We start from the raw sequence: 27,954 nt of genomic DNA, 5'->3' as shown, positions 1-27,954 counted from the left end.
AAGGTATTAACAATAATTTAACCTTCGTTAAAAGAGAATTTCCGAAAATTCCAGGCCATTTCAAAGTCCGAAATCAAATCTAAGACAGCCGAAATGACGATATTGCTTATGCATTTAAAGTTTTCCTTTGTTTTATTTTCCTTTGGACATTGGCATTGTTGGTTTGTTAACTTGCGTCTTTGTTTTTTCTTTAGAAATTCGCAGCTTTTTAAACGCATTTTTAAATCATGTTCTTTCCGGGAAAGCTCTTCACAGTTTTTAAATAACTTCCAGATAGCTGCTAAAATGAAGAATAACTTCGTAAGTAACATAACAACATTACTTTCTATCATTTTTAGCGAAAATAAACACATAGAAGCATTTATAGTAAATGGAATGATACTGAAAACAATCGATTTAAAATGTCTAAATATTACCAAATCCCACGCCGAAAGTCTCAATTATATATACCGCATACTGCAGGTTTTAAAATAAGTTAAATACAATACTTAAGAACGGTTTGAATAAGATACAATAACAATTATGCATAATGCGTGCATCATAATTGAGATATTGGATCTAAAATGTCAAATGAGTGTCGCTTTGAAGAAAAAAGCAGTTTAACCGATATTCACGAAAACTTTATACAGTAGAATTCCTAAATCCCGTAATTTTACTAAATGCCACTTATTTAATAATAACAAAGCACTATAGCATCTATGGCAGCATTACACATTTAGTATTCTGTTTCAGTAAGGTTAATCAAAGGGGAGATAAGTTCTCCAGCAAGTTTCCCTGCATCAGTCAAACTCCCAGGGGCAGCAATCTCACCGAGTGGGTTGCTTCTCTTATTTGTGAGGAGCCCAAATTCCTCGTTGGTCCGTTCCACTATATGCCCAGTTTGCAGTTGCAGAGAAAGGTTACACCAGTCACGTGTTTAAGATTAAATGTCCACCTGAAGACTTCGTTTTTCTACAGAGTGGTCTCCAAGTTTTTGTTCTTGTTATAATCTGTTTGCTTAAGTAACCAAAGCAGAGTGGAATTAAACAGTTAATTGGGTTGATAGGAACCACACGTGATGTGATTTTTAAGAGATTAAGTCACAGTGCGCCTGGACCCTCTCGTGCTTTTATGGGGTCTTTGTTTCTGATCTCCTAAATCCCACCCACTAGAAGAGGAGAAGGAGTAAAAAGAAGAGAAAAAAAAATCCACAAAAGTTTTCACTCAAAATAAGCCTCCAGATTTTTTGCGAAGTCTAAGGCGGGTCGGAGATGGAGGCAGAGAACTGCTTGTCCTTCCTGTCACCTTCCAGGAGGAGGACGTCGTCTTCGGATGGAATCACGGCTTTGGAGCCCAATTCTGGGTCATTCCCGCCTGGAGCTGAGCTGCAGAGTCGCCCGCATCCTCCACACCTTCGGCAAGGCCACAGGGGCGACTTCTATAGCCCAGAGAGAATTGGGAGATTCAGCACCAGCCCCGCAGAGTTTGGACATCCCGGTTCAGCTGGGCAAGACCCACGGGCTTCGCCCGGTAAGATACAGCACAAATACATGGAGGGTATCGCTTTGCAGGGACACAAAAGTGGAGCAGGAAACGTCAAAAATGACTTCTACGAAAGTAGCCCTGACGGTAAGCATTAGGCACGAGTAGTTTAACTGGCATTTCTGCAGACTTCATGAATGTAGTTACAACTTATATATTATTGTATATGAATCAACTATATACCATATATTTTGAAGGAATTAGGGTTTGCCTGAGGATTAAAATGTTTTACGTACTAAAATCTACAATATAATGTCCTTACATTTTGCAGAATAAACAAACATTTTCTGTTATTCTGTAAACTCATATTTTTTTCGGAAAATTGCTAAACATGTTCACTACTACTAATCTCACGTGCTGATCTTCATACAGGGATTTTTATTTCTGTGTTAATGATTAAATGTTTATAAGGAACTCTTATTATGACAAATTAGTGATCATCTCCGGAAATATAATATATATATAAAGTAAAACAAAGTTCAAATATGTTGGCCTATAGGGGTTTATGAAGACGTGGTGTGAAGTAATGCAGGCATAGCTATTGTATAAGGTCACTCACCATATATCCACTGAAATAAAACACTTGGAACTCTTTAATAACATATACGTTGCAAAAGGTATTTTAATTAATGAAAAATATTAACTAGCGGAGAGTGCTGTGGAGTGTTTGAAAACGCCTCAGTAGAACAGTCGGGTGACCGTAATTACAGCTTTTCAAAGTAATTATGTACTCGGCAGCAAAATAGTAAGATTTTTCGTTTTTTAACAAATTCACAGTTATACATAAATACATTTATTTGGGAATGTAACCCTTTCAGTGTTCAGTTCAAGTAAAGTACGGTTTATTAACATTATTTTAATATTTATTCAGAACCAAATATTTAAAAGCAAAAATTTTCAATTGCATTCAAGCTCCCTTTGGGATTAAGTCGTTTAGATCACCATATGATTTTCTTTGTAAAATAGAGCTCATGAAAGAAAACGCAAACAGCAAATGCATAATTCACATGCAGCTGCTTCATATGTCACTTTCTTTACCAGTAACCAACTGCAAGCTAAGTCAACAGGCAAACATTAAAAGCATATTATCAAAACATATTTGACTAATAAGTCAGGTTCACGTCAATCCATTCACTACAGCCTCCTTTTCCTTTGAAAGGATAAGATCAGCTCTGATTTTTAATTAAAAGCATTATAAAACTGAGAGCAGTTGACAATGTTTTTTTTATATTTTAAAGGGCTTTCTTTTGTTGCAAGGAAATGATAAGAGATCGCACATTAAACATTAAAACTTGTTTTTTTATGCCCTTTTTTCACCCCACCCCCATCCATTTCCGCTCTTTGATTACTTTGTACTTCATTCATATATATATATCTCCAAACTATTACTACCCCGTCTCAGGTAACTCACATCTGTGTGGCTATAGGTACAGTAACTGCAATAAATGTCAAAATAATTATGCTTTTTTTTACTATGGAAGTATGTTTTGCTCTTCTGGTGAGATTTCTGAAACTAAATAAGTCACTAACTTTTATCAATGTATATTACTGAGAACTACAAAGTCTTAAACTACGATTTAGTACGCTGCAAAGAGACCATTCTGTTTTTATGACCCTTAGATAGATAGGTAGCATGCAAAACAACATTTTTTATTCAAACATATGCTGTACGTGTTTCAGTAGAATTTTATTGGTGGCTTCTTAAAACTCCACATAGTGACAACACACCGAATTCTGTTTCGGCGTTCATGTTAAACATTTGCGCTATAACCACAAATCTCCGTTTTGAAAAGAGGACTGGCACCGATTTCCTTTCGTGGTCGAATCTCTCTGAATGGGATCAGGGCAATTTTCTTGTTAAAATAAAGAAAGGAAAAGGGGTTCAGATCAAAAACATACTGACCAGCATCTCTAGAGTTCCGTTACAAATTGACTGTAATTTTAAAGTTAGCGTATATGCCAAAACGTCTCCTATAACTAAGACTGAGGAAACGTGTAAATAACAGAACAATTAAATCAGTATTAACAGAAAAATACATTTTTAAAAATCTATCAAAAGCATCATCCCGAACACTTCACTCACTTTGAACGAGTTAATTTTTAACCGATATATATCTTATCGGCATTTTCATAACTTTCCTCTGACGTGCTGTAAATCAAACTACATTTATTTACATATGAACCTTCCGGATCGAGCATACCTTAATCATTACAGAAGGTTAAAGTTTTTGAACGAAACACTATTAGTCTGGTATCTGAAAAAATACTAAATCTCCCTTCTTGTCAAACATGAAGCACCGCATTTTTATTAATATGTTTAAAAAATAATACAGCATCGACAATAATAATAAAAGCAGCGTCGGTCACGTAACTGTTAGCTGTTAGATGGCTGTTTAGAAAACGTAATTCCTGAATCTTCGAAACCCTTTAAACATAACTGAAACATGTATTCATCAATTCTAATTACACAATGAAAATGACATTGAGAAGAAATGTAGTGTTGGAAAAGTTGATGAAACGTTAACATTTGTTTGAAACTGAAAAAATATTACCAAATTGAGAAAAGATGCTTGGGATATTTTTAAAGTATATTTTTTCAACTCCACGTCACGCTATCACCGGTCTGCACACTGATTTATACATTTGTAATTTCACTTGTGTCAATTTTTTAAAACATAATGCTATATTTGTATAGTTTGGCTGTATAAATTGCCTATAGGCAGATTTTTCAGACACATAAGTTTTGCATCTGAATGAAAATGTGGCTATAACCATAAACTAAAAAAAAAAAGAAAAGAAAAACGAACAAAAAGCAAATGTTTTCTGACGAATGAGATGCAAGAAAAACATTTGTGGAAGCCAAGCGTGCATCTCTTACATCATCATATCATCATCAGCACAACTTGCATGTGTGTTCAGTAGCGGACATCTAGATATTTTTATTTCATAGTTATCTTTCCACAGTTTTTAGAATTGCCCTTTATGCGACACTCTATTACTGTTCTTTTAATAAATGCGCGATCAGTAGCATAATTATATTTTATCTTTCTAAGATCACCTGGAAATTTGGTAATAGGAGATTAATTTGACCAATGGAGCGTGTTAGAGAAACAAATTAGGACCAGCGAGTATAGAGGTCGCGCTGAAGAGGAACCCATGACTTATAACAAGCTGCCACTTCGCCTCCAGGAAATCTTAATGTTTCATTTCAGCATTTTTAAGATAACAAGGCTTATAATTCTAAATTAAAAATAAATAATTATAATAAACAATTCATATTAATACAGGATAACCTGGTCATTAATGTATTTTAAATTATTTCCAGTGTATAAGAGATAAATGAAAGCGCACAATGCTAAACAAGAAGTTAAATGACTGCGTTTGTATTTTTAATTAATAGTATTATTAGTACTAAAGATACATTGAAATTTACATTTTTACATGTGTTGCTTTTATTATAAAATACTGTAATGCTTCTGGTGTCATGTGCTAAACCAAAAATATATGAAAGGCTTTGTTTGGCAATAAACAGTAACATGGCTTGAAAACTGCCCCTTCTTCGCTGTCAGAGAGAAATATGATTACAGCCTTTTAAACCATCGCTAATCCCAAGAGACCTAATTTGAAGTTACATTCGGTGTCTTTATCTTTGTAATCATCGTTGCTCTTTTGGCCAACCATTAAGCACTCGAATTTCACTAAACAGAATGTTTCCACTCGGTCGGAATAGATTCCGCCTTTTACCTCATTTTGTTTTTGAGTAAAATAGGTTTTCAGAACGCCACATTTTAGATCGAGTGAATATTACAGTGTATTAGTGCTACACTTGTTATTAAAGCGTCGGTAATGTCATTACATGAGCCAGTACGTGATCATTCTTTTGGTACTATTTTCTGTCTTTAAATTTAGGCGAGAAGACAGTTCGATATAACATGCTTAACCAAACAGCGTGATCATTATAAACCGTTAACAGCTAACATTTGATTTCCTGGCATACTTGTCACTTAAACTTGAGTCTGTTAGAATGTTATTCTTAGCCCCACGATTTCCCTCCACGGCCGCAGATCGCACGTAGCTATAAAGTGAGTTGCAAACACACAGTAATTACTTTTTCTTATGGGCAGTTTTAATAAAATTATCGCATTAAAGTTTTTGTACTATAAGTTGTTTAGTATGTTGGGGATAGCAATAAACAGTGACCGGTTTACTTCGAGTGCTAACTACTGAAAAGTGCTACTGGCCTTTATTTCGGCGTTGATGTAATGCTACTAAAGTAGAATCCCTCCTCTAGATGATATTAGTTAACAGGGCTATATTTCTACAACATGTTATTTTGGCAGAAAAACGCAACCCATTCAAATGCAGTTGCTGTCATCAGGTTTTCATTTTGGAAACTTGGTGTACCAATTTGGTGCGTCGAAGTAGACTGGGCGCTCTGTAGCGGTCTTCCTTTTCCGACATTTTTCATTAAAATGACAGAAAAATCCAGATATCTTAAAATTTGCAAATAAGGAAATGAATATTTATGCCAGACTGAAACCAGACGTTGAAAGAAATACACAAATACAAGTTTGATAGTGTATGTGTATATGAAAGACCATGAGATGCATTTACTGTTTCACTGGCTCTGGATCAAACAGCTCTATAATGTCAGTATCGTTCCGGGCAAAAACGATAAAAGTGTCATTTAGGTTTATCTGGTTTCTGACGCCTTAATTACAATTAGTCAAGACTTTAAATGCGAAAGGTCGAAGGTCAGGGGGTGGCGGTCCGCCTGTCTCTCAGATACTGGTCCGACTAGTCTAAACACATGTATTATAGGCTCGAGTTACGTTTACTTTAAAATACTTCTAAACTGTTTGTCCCAGCTCTTAAAAGGTGTGTTGCTGATCTTGAGGGAGCTGTATACCCTGCATATAAGTACAATGTTTTGTTTTATGTTTAGAATAAACAGAACAGCAAAATTTAACATTCGCCTTAATTTAGGTTATAAATCACTAATACATTTGTACAACCTGTAATATTTTTATTTCACGTTGCTTAAATTATCTTGTTTATTATGCGCTGCTCGTTTAAATTATTTGATCTCATTTAAATTGTGAGAACAGTTTTAACGTTGTCAGTTACAGAAGAAAATTCGCTTATTAAATACGCATACATAAATATAAAGATATACGTTGGAAAGAACGTGCAGAGATCTTGACAAGCAGCACAGCCCAAGATAAAAAGATTCAACCGGGAAACGGCTCTGTTTTCACGTGTAATATACACGTTTTCCTTTGATTGCGTGGAATTTCTTCAGTTACTCTAAGCTGGCACTGTTTATCAGTTTGCCTGTAACCGAAAAGGCGGTTCCGAAGATAAGGGGCAAGGACCCCAGCATTTTTTAGCACTGGATATAAGCAATACTAGAAAAGTGAACAAAAAGTACGGACCACTAAGAAGACCAGTAACTGTAAAAAACTGTGAAGTGAACAGAACCACAATTTCCTATGGAGGTAAATGCTCCTTCTATATGAATACGAATGTTAATGTTAATTTTTTAAATCTTCATTATTTAATTATTAACTAGTATATATTACTAAACTAATTGACAAATCTTCACCTTTTATAAATAGGGGTGTTTCGGCATATTGACAATAAAGGGGTGAATTAAATTTGAATTAAGAATGGTTGGTTGATATTCCAATTTTTGAAAGACAATTTGGAAACAAAGACAGAACCCTTGATAAATAAAATTATTGAATACGATCTACATTCAGTTTTTTTTACTTCCAAACTTTTTGTTGAATCCTCCCAAATTCTTCATTATTTGCAATTCTTTTTTCATACATATTCCAACAAACTTATAAAAATGTGATATTATAGGTTTCTGGAGTTATTATTCTGTTAAAACACAAATTTAAAAATTCCGATAAATCTCAGTAGGCTGGGGGAATCTAAACTCTATGAGGGCCTGTCACTTTAAAACAAGGACCCTTGTAAATGAAAGCCATCACCCATTTACTCTGATGAGATAGGTTAGTTCAGGGTTAATCCTAAAGATCCTGTGTGAGTAAAAATATTATTTTAATAGGTATCTTAAAAACTGTGATGTTAATACAAATGATGTTGTTAGGACAGTCTATACAAATGATTTAAAATACATCCTCACCAACGTATTGCTGTTAGGAGTTAAGCTTCTGGAGGGAAAAGGCACCAAGACTCAATTGTGTTATCATTGAATGTGGGTACCTGGTGAAGAAATTAATCTAACGTTCTTCTGGAGAAGCTAAACACCAGGACATTTTGTTTAATTTTGTAACATGTTAGAGGAGTGTAGTGGCAGGCTTCTTTGTAAGTCATACCTGCTGAATAAGATCAGATAAGGATTCATATTCAGCATCACATAATTTCCACTTAATGTTATTAAATATTTGAAATGTATATGTTGATATTTCAAACCTCCAGTTCATTTGTCACTTAAAAGCAAACCATTTATACTGTGACAAACACAGCAATAAGGATTCTGATATTATGTAATATGCAATAAAATATATCATCTGCTAAAAAAAAATGTATTTTAGTTTAAAAGAACTCTTAAATACCTCAATTATCACTCTAAATAATAGTGGTGTTTACATTACTTGATAAAAGCATAGTAATATAAATTAGTATTAATTGTCATATTTAGTAAGTAAATGCTTCTAATACTAACTATAAACAAAATATAATGAAAATTATTTGTAACTAAAGTAAAAAAGCACAAAGTATTGGCGTTTTTTTAAACGTGTAATGTTTTCATTTCAATAATAATGTAAGGAATAAGAATTAAGACCTGTAGAAATAAAAAAAAATGTGTTAATTTTGTTTGCATATAACTGTAACTCGTTATAAGATAACCTTACTGGTATTCATCAAAGCATTGCTCATCAATCCAAAAAATAAATAAATAAATAAATAAATAAATAGATAAATAAATAAATAATGTAGCTTGGCAATTGGAGTTGCCTGAATGTCAACACAGAGATACACTCACGTTTCAGCTCTTGCATTTGGGCAGTTTATTTTCCTTTTTATTCCAAACCCTTAATACACAGTGCTTCCTCGTATTTTCATGTTTGTTATTTCTTCTGTTTCCAGATGGGAGTTAATCTGGGTGTATTGAGTTCACAAAGTTTAAAAGTTTATTTCTTTAAAAAGTACATTTTCAGGAACACAAAAGAATTTAAATATTAAAATTACTGAAAAAAACTAAACATGATGGAATTTCTAGGCACCTTATACTGCACATCAATCTTTCCATTTTGCTGTCATTAAATATGGCAAAACTAATTGCATTCTATTAGAAAGGTTCAAAATAACAGAAGAAAAGCCGTTTCCTTCCCAGCATTTGTGTAAAATTGCATAAACTGCATGCATGACTACTTGACTAATCAATATGTACTCCCTAGTTGTCTTCTATTCTGAATATTCAAAATATATAAATGCAAGAAATCTAATAAAAATAATCAATTTTCAGAAGAAAACTGGTCCTCTCAAATTATTCAATCTAATATAATTTATACGAGTATTCAGTTGTAGTTTGTATGCTGAATCTTGCTGTTTAACATTGCAATAAAATATATGTTCTTTATGTTTTATAATGATATAGATTGGATATAGCAATAAAAATTATTAGCATTGTTACAGTTAATTTACAAAAGGGTTAAGAAATGTAGTTTTGCACATATATATTTGCTTATGTTGCCTATTAAATAAGTTATATTAATGCATTCCTGTTTATCATGGTGCTGGAGAATGACAATATTTTGTATGTTGGGCGGGCATGCATATAAGATTTTCACTGTACTTTGTACGCATGACAATACTACTAGTAGTAGTAGTAGTACTTATATGCACTAATATGTTGAATGTATGCGTATTTTATATGTATATATATTATAAATATACACAGTATATATTCACCTGGGGCTGTGAACAACAGGAACTTGTGTAACTGAGATTGTAACTACACCTTACTGACTTAAGTTGATTAGAGATAAAAGTGTATCCTCTAGACCTTATTATTGTTAATTTTACATGCTGATATCGATTTTTTAATTGTATATGTACTTATATAGGAAGACAGACATTTTGAGTTAAGACTGTTATACTCACTAATCACTGCACAAGAGAATGGCAAAGATGTGTTCATATATATTTAAAGGAACTGTAATATAATGTAATAGCATAATAATGTACAGTATTCTGTGGGGCCTTTCCATTGACCACTTAATTTATTAAAATTTCTGAAACCACTGATAACTTCAGTCCTTGCCATATATTATTCTGAAATGTATCTTATAAGCACACTGTATTTATTCCTTGCTGTTTTTTAACCATAACTAGCTATATAAATTACATTACAGATTTTTCATGACATATTTCAGCAACCGCAAACCTCAAACATAAACACAAAAATGTAAAACACATAGATAAATTGAAAAATATGTTTTTAAAAATGCAGTTTTTATTAAATAGATTCTTGGTTACCTTTTAATTATAATGTCTGAAATTAAGCATAAACATTACATAAACAACAATGGTTGTATGTCATATATTTCTTGCATATTTTGCTGTGAAAATAATATTTAATTTAAAAGCATTAAGATATACCACAGTTGATAAACCTCTGAAGATGTATCGAACAATGAAATGCAGCAGTGACTATCTGTACATTCACAATCAGTATTATAGTGTATATGATATAATATACTATATAGCATAATATAGGATACATAGCACACATTTAAGATAACATTCTGAAATTATTTTTAAATGTACACAGAAATGTTTAAATTTCATATTAACTATGCCAACTAAATAGAAGTATTGTCCTGGCCTAATACATTTGTTTAAATTACCCCTGCTTAAGTTGTTACAGTATTAAAAAATAATAATGTATTAACTATAATTTGTGTTACTTTGGTATACAGAAAGGTGTTTTATATTTGCAAGTAATCACGTTATCTATAGCTGTAAATAGATGGAGCTAATAAATTAACTGACCAACTGTTTGGTGGAGTGGTGGCTCATTCGGAAGGTTGCCGGTTCGAATCCTGTAAAATGCCAATAGGGACCCTGCTTTGTTGGGCCCTTGAGCAAGGCCATTAACCTACAATTGCTTAGCGCTTTGAGTAGTGAGAAAAGCGCCATATAAATGCAAAGTATTATTTAGCCATCCATTTTTATTCCCACTTTTCCAAATCCACATTGGGAACCCTAAATGATGTCAGTACATTAATTTCTACCAGTCAAATAATAAATAATTCAGGCACCACAGATATTTTTTCAGTAACCTTCTTTCAACAAAAGCTCCTCTTTAAAAAAAAAGCCAACTAATTTTAAAATGTTTTATAAAGACATTCCCGTCGGATTTACTCCAAATATGTATAATTATTAGAAAAGCAATCACAAGTCTTTAAGATTTTCATGACATTTTTATATTCCTGCTGATTTTAATTGTTTTGTTAAAAACAACTGAATGTTTAATTCCATCCTCCATTTTTGTTTCCATCTCATCTCAAAATTATTCAATTTTTAAAAATTCAAAATATGCTTGATACGTTGACTGTACAGATAACTTCCATAAATTGTTAAAGCTATATAACTGTAATTGGTGCATTTTAATATCATTTTGAAAAACTACTGTAATCCTATAAATATACATTTTAATACAATGATATACAATGTAAATGAAACACTATTTAGATAGATAGATAGATAGATAGATAGATAGATAGATAGATAGATAGATAGATAGATAGATAGATAGATAGATAGATACTTTATTAATCCCGATGGGAAATTCACAATTCACTATTTAAACTGTATATTTGCACATATACAGCATTTGTTAATCATTAATATACATGAATGAAACTGGAACTACTTTAGTTAAAAAACAATAAATAAACAGATAAAGCCTTATTTTTGGGTAACATCATGGCCCACTTACAGCTTACAGACCTTACAGCTCTGGGGTCCTGAGTTAAAATGTTAGCCCAGCAGCTGTCTGCGTGAAATGTGCATGTTTATGTGTGTATGAATGTACTTTATCATTGTGATTTCAAGTTTATATTACTAACACCTTTTGAACCCACACACATTTTCAATAAAATGCAGTAAAATCTATGTTCATATTTATTCCAGTGATTTCCCTTTATCTATCACCCGTTTCATACTCTTCAAGCCTAATAATGGAAGTTCTAATTTCTAGTTTCTTGAATTTGATTCAGGACTTAATAAGGCAGACATTTACTTCCAAATAAATTGTCAAATTAAAAAAAATTGCAAAAAGAATTGTCAAATTACCTACATAATTGTGTTAGATTACCTGAAAAATTACACAGAATGAAATAAAAAAATCACTTTGGTACTTGAAAGCTGAATTTGTTCCCAACTTTGTATTCTGAAATACATAAAGTGAGGATTGTAATGTGTTCAAACAAAACAACATCCACTGTAATTTGTTATTTTATGTATTACGTATGCAGCACAGGTACATGTTAACTACTGTAATGTTCATTATTGGGTCTTAATAGTAATATACTGATAAAGTGAAAGTATACAAAGTGTATACACACATAGACATTTTAATGGAAGGTAGTTTGCTATTTGGTTCATGCATAAAGGTTTCCGTTTCTGTTATCTTCACACAAGAGACATATACTTTTAGGTTACAACTAGGTAAAGTTTTATTTGGCAAGCATCTAATAATAACTCTTGGGTAATTTAATGTTTATGGTTTTCTTAACTAGATATTAACTGCAGTAAATATTCTTACAGAGGTCGCCTCTGCAGAACTTAAAATATATGGTATCATTTCTTATCACCTTCTATGTTCAACATGTATTTATGATATCTGTATTACTTTATCTTCAAAAGATGCAACTTTTTACTAAATGCTTTGTGCAGTCCATAAGGAACTTTAGTTGGAAATCTCAAAGGCAGACATAATTAATAATCCATTACAAGATAAAGCAAAATATAACAGATAAACCATGAGCAAAAGTCGTTTTTGAGGAGACTCTGGATATTTAAATATATATCATTGATGTTTTAGTGTACAAAATAATAAACACATTATTAACTGAATGTGTGTGACTGCTGTAGTTATCTAAAACAATAAATACATCTTTTAAAAGTTGTAATACTTGTTGGCAGTTTAGTATCTGCATTGTGGTACACTGGTACATTCCGCAGACCTTTACTGTAAAACGCAGGGTGTTTTCTTACTCATTAAAACTAAAAATGTATGTCATTAGCAGCATGAAGCTTTGGTTTGAGGAGTCAAAGTGAGCCACAGATAAGCAAATTAGATTTTAATGCAATCCCTATGATAATTGCACTTAATAAAAAGATTAACTTGTCTAGAGGAATACTATAGAATACTGTATTAGTAGCAATCTCCTAGCTGCCTAGAACTTAGAATGAACTGACAACAACAGACAATTTTGGAAAGTGCACTGGATGAAACAACTGTGTGCAAATGAAAGCTATTTAGTATACTGTTCTGACATTCTTACAGCTGTGTTGCTATTAACCTCATTTTTTAAATTATTCTTTCTTTGATTCTTTTGTCAGCTGCTGCAGATAAGATACATTCAAAAACCCTGGGCTTCCCCATGCTGCCCCCAGACTGCCATACTCCACTGGATGGCTGCTCTAAACTAAAGGACAGCCCCCCAGAGATTGGAGTGGAGCCCGGAGACTCTATTGACCTATCCAGTAAAAATAAAAAGAGGAGGAACAGAACGACTTTCAGTACCTTTCAGCTGGAAGAGCTGGAGAAGGTTTTCCAGAAGACTCATTACCCTGATGTTTACGCACGTGAGCAGTTGGCTTTACGCACAGAGCTCACAGAAGCTAGAGTACAGGTACGGCATCCACATTTCATGTATCTCCTTTAACTTTTAAACCATTAGTTTCTTGTCTGTTAGTCAATGGCAAAATGGAAACGGCTAATGAATGGTACTCCCTTATTATCACACTTGCTGCAAATGGACAAAACACAAACCACATAATATTATAATAGTACTAGCTGTGCTACCTACCTAATGGAATCTATCATTAATCAATGTAGACCTCAGTGTTACCATTTGCAGTGCACCATCTATTGGAATGTATTTTGTAATGCATGTAGTAGTAAACTGCACTGCATTTGTCACTCCAATAGATGGCACATCACAAACACTTGCAATAATAAAATGCATTACAGTACTACAAATGTTTGCGATGTGCCATCTGTTGGAATGACAGAAACATAGGAACCAGATAGACACACAATACACCAGCACCTCCCTTTATTATGTGTATTATATGAAAAAACAAACCAGGACTCTTAACAACTGTTAAACTTCTTCTGTAAATTATTTCATACACATATCCAGTTTTACATGGTTATATAAACGCTAGTTTCAAGTGACACTGAATTGACAAATGTTAGCTTTCATTTATAATATTTAGAAATCTATTTTTAAAACTATATGCAAGCTTAAAACCTGCAGTGGGTTGGCACCCTGCCCAGGATTGGTTCCTGCCTTGTGCCCTGTGTTGGCTGGGATTGGCTCCAGAAGACCCCCGTGACCCTGTGTTTGGATTCAGCGGGTTGGAAAATGGATGGATGGATGCAAGTTTAAAACTACCGTTTAATGCTATTTACTTAATTTTACTAGTGATCAGATATTTCTAAAGGTGCAAAAATGATTTTTTAAATAAATAAATTTATCATTTATAAATCCATCCATCCATCCATTTTCCAACCCGCTGAATCCGAACACAGGGTCACGGGGGTCTGCTGGAGCCAATCCCAGCCATCACAAGGCAGGAAACAATCCTGGGCAGGGTGCCAACCCACCGCAGCATTTATAAATCAAAATAGTATTATTGTACTTTATATTAATATTTAGCAAAGATATTACATTTTTAAGGTGTATTATTTATAGAAAAGTAATACATATCTATAACATTTTTTATAGGATATATATGTTTAATTTATTTTCATTTTTATAATATATTTTAGAACAAAATGTGTATATTTTCCCAAATTTACTATTTTTGACATTTCACATGGGTCGTGAATTTATACCTAATATGGTGCAGGCAACTTCAACTTTTACTTTTGCTGTTTGTGCCTTACGAATTTATATAGCCTAAGTATTGCATTGGAGTCAAAATTCTGACTTTGAGTTTGACAGATTTAAAAGCTTTAGCCATCCTTGAGCACAATTTGATGAATTTTATTTAGTGTGTGTGTCTGGATTTCAGTCTGGACACATTACGCCAAAAACAAATTACTCGGTCCAAATGAAATTTTAAGTACCCTGTATATTGCTTGGTCAATAGCAGTTAATGGAAACCTAGTTCACATCAAGTTCTTAAAAGTTAAAAATCAAACTATGATTTATGATTAATTTATATTGTTTTCTTTTATTTCACATCAGTTAAATAAGTATAATGTTTCTGTATTTGCTTATCATTGCCATATTTAATATTAAAACATAATTATTATTACAATGCTTTTTGATAAACAACATTTTTGGTGTTGCCATCAATCTCAAAAGTCAAACTATCTCTTGATATTCACCCTTTCTGGAGCAAGCACAATGTAATCATCCACATGTAAAGCATGCATGTTCTAAGTTAATGCTTCCTACTAAAGAGATTCCCCTTGCGTCTGTCTGTTTGTCTATGCCGGGTGACTGCTTGGGTTTCTCGGACACCCTATGAGTAAAGCACTCTACATTACTCTTACAATCAAAGAAAGTCATTGTTTTGCACCAGTAGCTCAAAGCATCTGGCAATGTATTCAGAACAGACAAACAGAATATCAATGTTTATGTGTGTATACTGCATGTATATGGACATATTTATGTGACAATGTCATAATTTTACAATCACAGCTTTATGTAGGAAAAGTCATGTGCTAGATACATAAAATTGTATTAAATGTTGTGCTTTTGCTTCTTTCTTTTCATTTGATAACATGGTTTATACCCCAGCATCAGTTCAATAAATTCTATGTAAATCCTGTGTAAAGAAAGAAAAATATTTTGCAGTAGTTCCCCCCATGGCTCTTCCCATGCATTAGTAAAAAAGGACAGTGAGGAGGGCCCTGCCCGGTTCCCCTCTCCTGACGTCACACTTCCCCCTACCATTAGCCCACAGCCTCTGTCTCAGATTAGCATGAATATATTGCTCCTGCAAGCGAACTATGATTCTTAGTGCGATGAGAGAAGTCGCAAAATCAACCGGAATGTTCAAACAAATTATACAAAAAATCTGATCTAAATCCGTTAAGTAGTTCTCTTGTTCACTAACTACTGGTAAGCGGATGTAAGATACGCCCCAAGGCTGGCACGTAAGTGAGGAGGGCCCCGCCAACATCCCTTTGGCCCGCATCATGTCTGTCAGATTTGCGCAAATAAATCGGTATCACAAGCAAACTATGATGCATAGCACAATGAGAGAAGTTGCAAAATCAACTGGAATGTTCAAGCAAATTATAGAAAAAAACCCGATCTAAATCTGTTAAGTAGTTCTCTCATGAAAAGCGGACAGACATACAGACAGATGTTGGATTTTATGCATATATCCTGTATAGAGATATATCCATAAATACCGGAAGAGCTATTTTGTAATCTGCATTTATAGTAAATACATTGCACAGCTCTTCGTTGGTGGAAGGTACTGTATATGGCAGTGTTGTAACATGCTATCTTGGTCAGGCTCTGCCATGCATTAACTGCTACTAACTTTCTGGATAAAACGATATGAAAATAGTTAAATGAATGGAAATAATGCAAGGTGCATACAACAGTTACCTAAAGTGACCTCTGAAGCTATCAAAAATGTGTCACTAAGATCACTTATAACAGATGTCAACATTTTGAAGTATATATTTTAGTATTTAGTTGGTGTGGGAATATATTTTGTCTTTTAGAAATGTTTAAAAAAATAGTAATAAAAGAGCAAATACTTTTTATATAATATAAACATTTCTTTTAAAATAAAAAATAAACAAACATTATTGATAAGAATTAGAAGTTGAACACATAAATAAAAATACAAATAATGAGAAAAAGCAAGAAAACCTTTACAAGACAGTTTAAACCATTCCCTTCCATTAAGTTACACAGCCTATAAATACTGAATGCTTGCATGATGCTTAATCAGTCTCATCAAGTGATCACGCGGAGAAATGTGATGCATTTGGAGTATCAGGAGCAATGCCAAGTTATAGACTTTGCTGTGGATATTGAGGACTGGCAAGGTAAAACCAAGAGGCCAGTTATGCAGAAATTCAACACAATATTTAAATATATACCATATGTATGTATAATGTCTTAATAAAACTATAAATAGCTACAGAGTGTATAAAACAAACCAGCACACTTTATAATATCGTAGGTATTACATATTACAGATTTGGAGGACACAAGCAGAAGCGAATCCTGCTTGTAATAGATCAAATGACATCAGATCACAAACATCTTCTTGAAAAAAGTATCAAAAACAATTTATTATCTTTAAGTAAAAATGATAAAATATGACTGCATGCAGCACAATTATAGTTATATTCAATGGCAGCCAAATAAAACACTGAATGTCTTTATGCAAAAGTTGTTCACCATGGAAGTCACTGTGGTCAGTGAAATTAATTTAATAGATTTCCCCTGGGAAACATATTTACACTAGGCTGAAGATTTGGGTTGTATTCCTCTTTATCTTGGGTCTAAAAAATCTGCTATTGTTTAATTTCCAAACCAGATATTTTATAAATCAAATCCCTTTATACCACAGTAATACTATGCAATGAGCTACACAAAATATTTTAAGGGTACAATAGCCTGAAAATAAATAAACACAAGAACCCAGGGATATTTTCTTTTTGGCCTTCTGTCGTCTTGCATTATACAAAGCCCTGTTTGGTTGCACTCACTATAAAAAAAATTAGTATATTCAATATTGAATAGATTAATTATTTTTTTAATTATCAAATGATTTTCTTCCAGAGTGTAATAAGGCAAGACTATACTATTAGTAACGCTCGCAAAATATGTTTATTTTTATTAGGCACCCTTAACCATTCTACATCTACACTTACTGATCTTGAATAATAATTGCAAGTGCTCAACCATCCATTTTAAAACTTGCTTTGTCACAGTTTTGAAACAGAGTGGATTTCAAGCCTATCACAACAGCATCTAGCACAAAGCAGAAATCAGTGCTGGACAGGGTACTGTTCCATCACACAGCAGGTTCATGTACAAATCCACATTTCGTCATGCTGGGCCAACTTACGGTTAAACTAGAGTACTGAAAGAAAAAAAAAGACAGATTTTTGGAGTTTTTTGAGCCATCTTATTGCCCTTGGTGATTTTCAGTCCAACTACTTTCTTAATCAGAGGCCCAATGCAGCTAATAATGAAATTCAAGTTTAATTACATTTTTTGCTCCCCTTTTACTTCCAGTTCAAATATGCCCAAAAATCTATTCTTCACTTTTCAGGAAATTTAAGAATATAAGCATGCACATGAGTTAATTCACCTTTTGGACATCATTATTTTTATGTTTTATATATTTGTGAAAATATTCATTTAGTAATCAGTGTACACACACAAAGGTATTGTGACACCAAATGAGCTTCTGTTGTTTATAAAGAAATACTATTTACACTAGCATTGAATTAATCTGCAGCTTAAATATCAGTCCATAAACAAACCCAAAATCCAAAAACTAAAAAAGGTAACACAGTTGTGAATATTATAACCATCACAGCAATACACATTATTTGAAATTTCTTTAAAATATTGCTCAGAAATGAATGACTTGATACATTTGCCAGGTATTCATCACAGTCCTTCACTCTAAGCTCATTAAATAAATGTAATGAATTATTAAGATAATCTTACCTCCACTAAAAACATGAACTTTCTGATTATAAAAATGAAACAACATTGTTTTGGCTAAAAATACATAACTGATTAGCACTCCAGGGCTTGGGGCCTTTAGTGACAGGATAAATTTAGGACAACACAAGTATAATAAAACTGCAGTGGGTTGGCACCCTGCCCAGGATCGGTTCCTGCCTTGTGCCCTGTGTTGGCTGGGATTGGCTCCAGCAGACCCCCGTGACCCTGTGTTCGGATTCAGCGGGTTGGAAAATGGATGGATGGATGGAAGTTTAATAAAAGATGGTAGATGGATGGACATCATGACACAACAGGACAAATTAACACATTAAAGAGATTTTACAAGCAAACATTCTTTTGTTTGAATGCAGTTTATTTCTTTAGATGGAATTGTCACAGATAAATTATATCGCACTATATCTTAGCAAAGCTGATTGATGTAAGAATAACAACTTATGTTCCTGTTCTACCTGCTTTCAATACGGATTGCATCCATACTACATCAAACATGGCTGTAAATGTATATTTAACAAATGCTTATCTTAAGTTTCACATTATTTTACAAACACGAGTGGAAGAAGCTGCTTTCTACTTCCTGGGCTTAGTGAAGAATAACTGATTTTATTTTTAATGTGTGCAGTTTTGAAGTTATTTGTACTGTTGAGAATTACACCTGAAAGAATAGAAACTAGTAAGAATTTTTGCATGCCCAATTGTATGATCTCTAGTGTTTTCCATATTTCTGCACCAAACACTGGCAAGTTAACTGACTAGCTCAAGGTTTGATATTCTGAACTCTTGATCTAGTGAGCCTCGGGCACACTGTACACTTCTAAATCCTGCTTACCCAGAGAGAATTTAAACTACAGTGAAGTAAAAGTCAGGTGCCTCTGTATTGCTTCATTTGGGTACAATGTACATGAAACAATGCTATTGTTGGGAGTTTATTAGTTACACCACCATTTTCACGCAAATCCTACATTACAGCACAATATATGCTACAATATGTGATGGTTGTTTGTGGCATAACTATGGCAAATCCATATTGCTGGCATCAGATAGTCTTCAACTGGCTATTGGCATGTGTAAAACAAGAGACCTTAGTGACTTTTAACATGACATAATAGTTGGTGTTAGACAGGTTGGATGTCTCGTATCTCCCAAAGGGCTTGCCTTCAAGGGCTTTACACAAACAAACATTTGTAGGGTTTACAGAGAATGGTGCAAAAAGCAAAAACCTACCAGTAACAAGCAATCATGTGGGGAAAAAAGTAATTTGTGTATCAAAGGAGGATTGTAAAAATCATACAAGCAAATAAACAGATCACAACCAGAAAATCACTTCTGAATTCAACATTGGTGTGTAGACTGTCTTGCCAGAATGTGCCATTTATAGGATTTGTCTTAAATGAGCGACAACAGTTAAAGGCTATGTTGAGTGCTGAAGCCAGAGAAAGTACGTACACTTCCAGTGGGGACAGAAGCATCAAAACATAACTACTGAACAATTGAAACAGTTGCTTGGATGGACAAATCCAGGTTCATTCTGCATCATCTTGCTATAAGGACTAGAATTTGGTGCAAGCAACATGAGTTTATAGAGACATCCTGTTTGTTGTCAACAGTAAAAGCAGATGATGATGTTGAAAATGTTTTCCTGCCAAAAATTAGAGCACCTGAAACCCACTAAAGAGTGCCTAAATGGGAAGGTGTAAAATCTGAACATCAATGCTGAACAAGTTCATACCTTCATGAATACATTTTATCTATATTCGGATGGACACATCGGCATAATAATAAATCATCACATAAGGCACATTATCTTCAACAAATTATTCAAAGAACATGACAATGAGTTTTTATTGCATCAGTGGCCTACACTATTTCTAGACCTAAACCCTACCAAAGCATCTCTGGGATAATATAGATAGGCTGTTCAAAGAAACACTGTATAGCCTTTCAATTTGCAGTTGCAGCACATAATGTTTTAAAATTTCTTTCTTGGGCAGGTTTGGTTCCAAAATAGAAGAGCCAAATGGAGAAAAAGAGAACGCTATGGGAAAATCCAAGAAGTGCGCAACCATTTTGCTGCCACCTATGATATTTCCATCCTGCCTCGTACTGAGGCCTACAACCAGGTTAGTGCAAGAACTGACATGCATATTAACCCAAGGTTCGATTTAGATTCAACAACATGCACAATACTTCCAAGGCAGAAAAAACAGAATAAATGCGCAAAAAATTAGAAGTAAATAACCAAATGAAATCTCCAACAATGCAATAGTCAGAGGAATAATACATAAAAATACAGGTCAGTAAAATCCATAAGCTATGACATGCACACTCCTGTACATTTAGATGTGTGCAGAGTATTCACAGATTTGTAAATCCAATCCAAATCAAACTTCCCAACGGGAAGGATTAAGATTAAGAATAACATTGGTTTTCAAAATGATTAAATATGAAATATAAGCTTAAATTAAATAGTTTTCAAATGCTAAAAAATTTAATTATTAACCCACTATCAAACCCATCTAATACAATTCAGGGTCAAGGAGTTTTGATTGAAGGACAGAAAGCAGTCGTTGGTTCAGTGCATATTCATGCATATTCACATTCACTCAAACCAGTCCAATTTGCAGTAGTTATTAAAATTAAATTAAATCTTAAAACTCAAAATTTATACATGTATATCTTAACACAAGAGGATACCAAGAAGCCTATGGAAATTCTAACATATTTAACAAACAACTATTATATGGGTGATTCACAAAAATGAGCTTTGTTCATTCTCTTTCTATATCTACTAACATTTCAGTAATCAACGCTGGGCACAGGACATACTCAGGCACATCTCTGCACTCACTGATACCAAGCCAGTTTACAGATACAAGTTATCCTCACAGGTGGCGCAGTGGTGGTGCTGCTGCTTTGCAGTAAGGCGATTGTGGGTTTGCTGCCCAGGTTCTCCCTGTGTGGAGAGCACTTTCAGTAGTGAGAAAAGCTCTATATAAATGTAAAGAATTATTATTATTAAACTAATATGTCTTGGGAAAGTATTAGGAAAACTAGCGAACCTAGAAAAGAACATACAAAGTCAAGATTTACACCTAGTCTCCTAGAACTCCTGGGGAAACCAACACTTTCATCATGTAAAAGCAGCAAAGGTAAAGCCATTTATGGAAAAAAAGATTATGTTAAATGAAACCGCAGAATTAAATACTGCAGAATAAAAGATGAATGATCATAAAATGACAATATATGTTTAACAAAATGCCTAGAAACACTTCAGTCTTGGCAGAAGATTAATATTCAGTGGCAGTGATTCAAAGCATAACGCCTAAGTCAAAATCCACAACTTAAAAACAAACAAGTCAATATTCTGACGTGGCCTAGTCAAATCAAGATCCTAGTCCAATTTAGAATATTGGAAAAATGCTGTTCACCAATAGTTTCCTGTTCAATGTAAAGAAACCTAAAGAATTAGTTTCAGGAAGAAAAGGTACAAAACAAATGTCCATAGGGGCATTTTGTAATCTGCAATGTAGAATTCTGATATATGTTTACAATCATTTGAATTCAGCAAGATTTCTAACTGTCAGGGAAGTTACCTCTTTAAAATGTGGCCCCATAACCTCCATGTTGGGAAACCCATTCAACATTTCATTATTATTGTGTCAAAATACCCCTTACAAAGTGGCACATCCTGCTGCTACTACTACCACCCCAGCTAGCATCATCATACCCAGTGATCCAATAGGATTCTTTTGCATTCATATATGTACACCACAGAGACAAAGCCGAGGCAATCATACCTCATATCACTCACCTTGCAGATTATAACACAATCAAATGTGTAGAAATTTCATTTCATTTAAGGAACAGATGTGGGATTGGCTCCAGCAGATCCCCGTGACCCTGTAGCTAGGATATAGCGGGTTGGATAATGGTTGGATGGATGTCACAGTAATACACTGGTTAGCATTGCTTCCTGACTACTTGGAAGACCAAGGGTTGACTTACAATCTGGTCACTCTCTATGCATTCTCTGTGAACTCTACTTTTCTGTCACATGCCAAACACATCCATTGCTACTGGACTAGACTGTAGCTGCCCACAAATTTTGAAGGAGTAAACATGTGAAATAGATGTTGATTGTCACTTTCTGGTTTGAGTTTATGCATTTCATTTGTGTCTGCTTGGGATCTTCTACAGACAATCCAAATTTCCTCCAACATTTCAAAAATGTCCTTATCAAGTTAATTGGTGACCCTAAATTGGACAAGCAGATAATTAGAATCAGTGTGTGCATAAGTATGCTATTTAATAGACAGGTTTCCCATTCAGGGTTGACTGTTGCTTTATTTGCTGTCAGGACAGACACCGGTCTCCTGAAGATATAAAACAGTAGCACCAATCAAGGCAACAGCATGCCATTAAGAAATGCCCATTCATCCATTCACTGAATCTATTTAATCCAATTCAGTGTTTCATTAGCCTGAAGTCTACCCCAGATGCACTGTGCACATGCTAGAACCATTCCTGGAAGATGTTTCACTTCAATCTAGAGCACATTCATTTTCCCAGGGCCAATTTAAATTTGCCAGACACTGTGTGAAGAAAACAGAGTACAGTACATAATGAAAAGCCCACAAAAACAAAGTGAATTGTGATAGGATTTCAGCTCATTCTCCTGAAACTGTGGAGTTGTGTTAAAAACTGCACCCCATATTTAATCTGTTAAGAATATTTCATACAAAATTGAAAGTTTCACAGTCATTTTCTTTATTTAATAGATAAGGGTGAGCCAAGACATCTACATTTTTCAACACTATTAAATTGTTGGTAAACAGACATGTAATTCTAAACTGATTCAATCTAATGGTACCTAAAATGTCTCGGTCAACAGAAAGTAAAAGTGTCCATTCAAAACCTTTAAAAGCAAGTTTTTCAGTAATGTAAACCATCTATATATAAATATACACACACACACATGCTCACCGACCACTTTATTAGGTACACCTTGCTAGTACTGGTTGGACACCCTTTTCCCTTCAGAACTGCCATAATTCTTCATAACAGAGATTCAACAAGGTGCTGGAAACAGTCCTCAGAGATTTGGGTTATTATTGACATGATAGTATCATGCAGTTGCTGCAGATTTGTCGGCTACACATCCATGATGCTAATCTCCCATTCCACCATATCTGAGCACTGCTCTTTTGGATTGAGATCTGGTTACTGTTGAAGCCATTTCAATACAGTGTACTCTTTGTTATGTTCAAGAAACCAGATTGAGATGAAGTGGGCTTTGTTCCATCTTCAGCTGGAAGTAGCCATCAGAAGATGGGTACACTGTGGTCATAAAGGGATGGACATGGTCAGCAACAATACTCAGGAAGGCTGTGGCATTTAAATGATGCTCAGTTAGTACTAAGGGACCAAAGTGTGCCAAGAACATATCCCCCACATCATTACACATCTAGCACCAGCCAGAACTGTTGATACAAGGCAGGATGGATCCGTGCTTTCATGTTGTTGACACCAAATTCTGACTCTACAATCTGAATGTTGCAGCAGAAATCAAGATTCATCAGACCAGGCAATGTTTTTCCAATCTTCTATTGTCCAATTTTGATGAGCCTGTGCAAACTGCAGCCTCAGTTGCCTGTTCTTAGCTGACAGGAGTGGCACCTGGGGCCCCACCTGCTTCAAGGTTTGACGTGTTGTGCATTCAGAGATGCTCTTCTGCATACCTCAGTTGTAACAAGTGGTTATTTGAGTTACTGTTGCTTTTCTGTCAGCTCGAACCAATCTGGCTGTTCTCCTCTGACCTCTGGCATCAACAAGGCATTTTCGCCCAGAGAACTGCTGCTCACTGGATATATTTTTTGGACCATTCTCTGTAAATCCTAGAGATGGTTGTGCATGAAAATCCCAGTAGATCAGTAGTTTGTGAAATACTCAGAAAAGCCCATCTGGCACCAATAACCATGCCACGTTCAAAGTCACTTAAATCACCCTTCTTCCAAATCCTGATGCTTGATTTGTACTTCACCAGGTTGTTTTGACAATGTCTACATGCCTAAATGCATTAGGATGCAACCATGTGATTGGCCGTTAGATATTTTATTAACAAGCAGTTGAACAAGTGTACCTAATAAAGTGGCCGGTAAGTGTATGTGTATGTGTGTAAATATATACATACACAGAACCAATCAGAGAGAAGTGACTGTGCAGGATGGCTTGTATCTTTTATAATAGATTTGCACTTGAGGCAGTGTGTTATGCATGTCCTGAACAGAAGGGACCTGAATGCCAATGTTACTCCAAGCCAACTTCACCACAATCCCTACTGCTTGGTGTTCTTGCCTTGCTACTGTTAGTACCAAGATAGGCTCCTGACCATAAATTGTGGTTTTGAGAATGATGGGATATTGTTTTTGTTATAGCAATTTAGAATCATATGTTATAGTATATTAAGTGTTTGGTAATCACATAAGAATTTGATATGAAAGCAAAGTGCTTTGGTATTCAAACATTTTCAGCTCTGTTTCACATTTTTTGGTATGATGTATTTTTAATAAGGTTTGCATATTCTATTAACAAACTGTGAGACAGCTTTCACCCCTGAATGCCAGTCTCCTATAAGTACTGTTCTAGATTAGTATTTTGTTTTTATTTTGTACAATTGTACAGTGAACAAAGGATATGGAGCACCATGCAAAAGTTTGGGCACACCAAAATATCTGAGGTCTCAGATAACTTTTCCTAAGGTCTCAGACCTTATTTAGCTTGTTAGGGCTATGGCTTGTTCACCATCATCGTTAGAAAACTCCAAGTGATGCAAATTGCAAAGCTGTATAAATTCTCTGACTCCTTAAAGCTTGTCCCAACAACCAGCAGTCATGGGCTCCTCTAAGCAACTGCCTAGCACTCCCAGAATTAATGCTCTCAAGAGGCACAAGCCCTCACAGTCCCGTGACCAAAACATCATTGAAAATCTGTGGATAGCTCTCAGAAGAGCGGTGTATGCAAGACAGCCCAAGGATCTTACAGAATTATAAGTCTTTTGCAAGGGCAAACAGAAGAAAATACCCAGAGTAAGAACTGAAAGACTCTTAGCTGGGTACAAAAAGTATTTACAAACGGTGATACTTGGCCAAAGGGGGTGTTACTAAGTACTGAACATGTCGGGTATTGAAACGTTTGTTTCAGGCTCTTTAAATTTTTTTGGTATTTTGTAATTGCAAATGATGGAAATAAAAATGTAATCTTGCTTAAAATATTAAAGAAATGTGTCAACTTTAACTTTATGCATTTTGGTGATCAGTTTATCTTCTGCTCACATAATTATTCAAAGTAACAGATATTTTGTGCAAGGGTGCCCAAACATTTGCATGCCATTATATTTCTGATCAAATTCTGATCATTGATTTCCTTTGAACATTAAAATATACTGTAATTGAATGGGACTAAATCTATTTGTAATGTATTTGATTTAACTAGACACATGCTATTAATAACAAAATTTCCAACTGATTAATAATAACATAAACATGTAGATTGTTAAGAATGCAATTATGAACACAAGAAATATACATTTGAACAGCGTGATTTGTAGGAATGTGAATATGAAGAGACTTTGATGAGGTAAATAACCACAGCAGGAGTCACCTGAACTTCTGAAGCTCAAATATTCTTGTAGCATACTGTAGAATATGCACAACTTTAAATATAAATTGATAAGTAAACGAAATCATGTTATGAGGACTACAAAATTCCATTAAGGTTACTGGTGAGCATCTGAGGCATAAACCTCAGAAATATTATTTGCATTTTAAAAAAAGCATTTAGATTTACAATCAAGAATGAACAATATGGGATACTGTTTTCCAGAAAGATTAAGACATTGTACTACAACAACACAACAAACTGTAAACAAAACAAAAGAAACTTAATTCTACAGACTTTAAAATATTCAGTAACTGAATAGTAATCAACTGCAAATCATTTTTCATCAAATAAACTGAATGAAAGAGTAACATCAGTAAAAAGGCTGATATTAGAAGGAGAAGAATGTTGTTTGTTCTGTAAAGCACCTTGTTATGGTGCCTATTGCCAGTGGTGCTGCACACAGTAAATTATTTATTGATTGAAGACAGAGAGGTTGCATGGACGAAGAAAAGAACTTAAAATACACACAAACAAATAGAGTGAAAGGTTTATACACATGGTAAAATAGAAATAACTTGAAAGGAACACATGTTAATTTCAAAGAATTAACATACTGTAGAAAAGAAAATAAAGCAGATGGAATCTTTTCTAAATTGTTCATAGTAAGGGAGGCTTTACAGGTAAATGCCAGCGAGGCAAACTTTATCTGAAGAAACATGATGCACATTGCTGGTCCAAAACAGTTAGTGGTTTATGTTGATGTCCACAGTTATGAAATCATCAGGGAAATGAAGCAAGAATAGAACTGGTTAATTATTAAGGAAATTCTACCAAAGAGACACATAATAGAATCAAATGTGTACATTATACTTGGACAGCTACATAACAATGAAAGGTCACAGTTATTACAAAAATATTAAGTAAGGGCTAAGTACAGAATGCATGCCAAAATCAAGATCAGGGGATGAACTTTTATTGCAGGTATTGTACTGAACTGGAAAAATCATTTGGTCATTTTAATAATTTTAATAGCATGGTCTAATTTGGAATAATAAAGTGACAAACATCATTTGGAATAAACTTATCAATACTAATGGTTAATCCATCCGTCCATTTTCCAACCCACTGAATCCGAACACAGGGTCACGGGGGTCTGCTAGAGCCAATCCCAGCCAACACAAGGCAGGAACCAATCCCGGGCAGGGTGCCAACCCATCGCAGGACACACACAAACATACCCACACACCAAGCACACACTAGGTTCAATTTAGAATCGCCAATCCACCTAACCAGCATGTCTTTGGACTGTGGGAGGAAACTGGAGCGCCCGGAGGAAACCCATGCAGACACAGGGAGAACATGCAAACTCCACGCAGGGGGGACCCGGGAAGCGAACCCAGGTCCCCAGGTCTCCCAACTGCGAGGGAGACCTGCGAGGCAGCAGCACTACCCACTGCGCCACTGTGCCGCCCCTAATGGTTAATCATGAGAAAATAAATCCAAATCATGAGAACATTTCCTAGTAGCAATACCCAAAAGGCTGATATAAAGCACTGAAAATGGAGAAGAAAAGGGATGCAAATTAACAAGACCTTATTTGAACCTCTTGGGTAAAAGTAAGTCCACAATATCTGAATTCATGACATAAAACCAAGCGCAGAGTTTATATTAGATGTGTCTAGAAGAGGCCCAATATCTGGTTTGAATATAGATTTCAAGTTGTACAATAGACTGGAATAAAAATAAATCAAAGGAATCATTAAGTTTTGAAGTTAAAGCAGAGACCCTAATGTGAGAAGACACAAGGACATATAGTCAT

The 27,954-nt window shown here is 34.5% G+C and overlaps 1 protein-coding gene across 1 annotated transcript in view; it reads left to right on the top strand.

Moving 5' to 3' along the window:
• The first annotated feature begins 965 nt into the window (after positions 1-965).
• alx3 (ALX homeobox 3) overlaps positions 966-27,954 on the top strand; it is a 30,281-nt gene continuing 3,292 nt past the window's right edge. Inside the window, exons 1-3 of the mRNA XM_028797112.2 lie at positions 966-1,608; positions 13,129-13,421; positions 20,468-20,596. Of these exons, the coding sequence (XP_028652945.2) occupies positions 1,251-1,608; positions 13,129-13,421; positions 20,468-20,596 (780 nt within the window). The 5' untranslated portion in view covers positions 966-1,250. The remainder of the gene's footprint in view (positions 1,609-13,128; positions 13,422-20,467; positions 20,597-27,954) is intronic.

The sequence above is a fragment of the Erpetoichthys calabaricus genome, chromosome 3 (assembly GCF_900747795.2).
Source record: "Erpetoichthys calabaricus chromosome 3, fErpCal1.3, whole genome shotgun sequence".
In the NCBI taxonomy this organism is placed as follows: Eukaryota; Metazoa; Chordata; class Cladistia; order Polypteriformes; family Polypteridae; genus Erpetoichthys; species Erpetoichthys calabaricus.
This window is presented reverse-complemented; position numbering and strand designations above follow the sequence as displayed.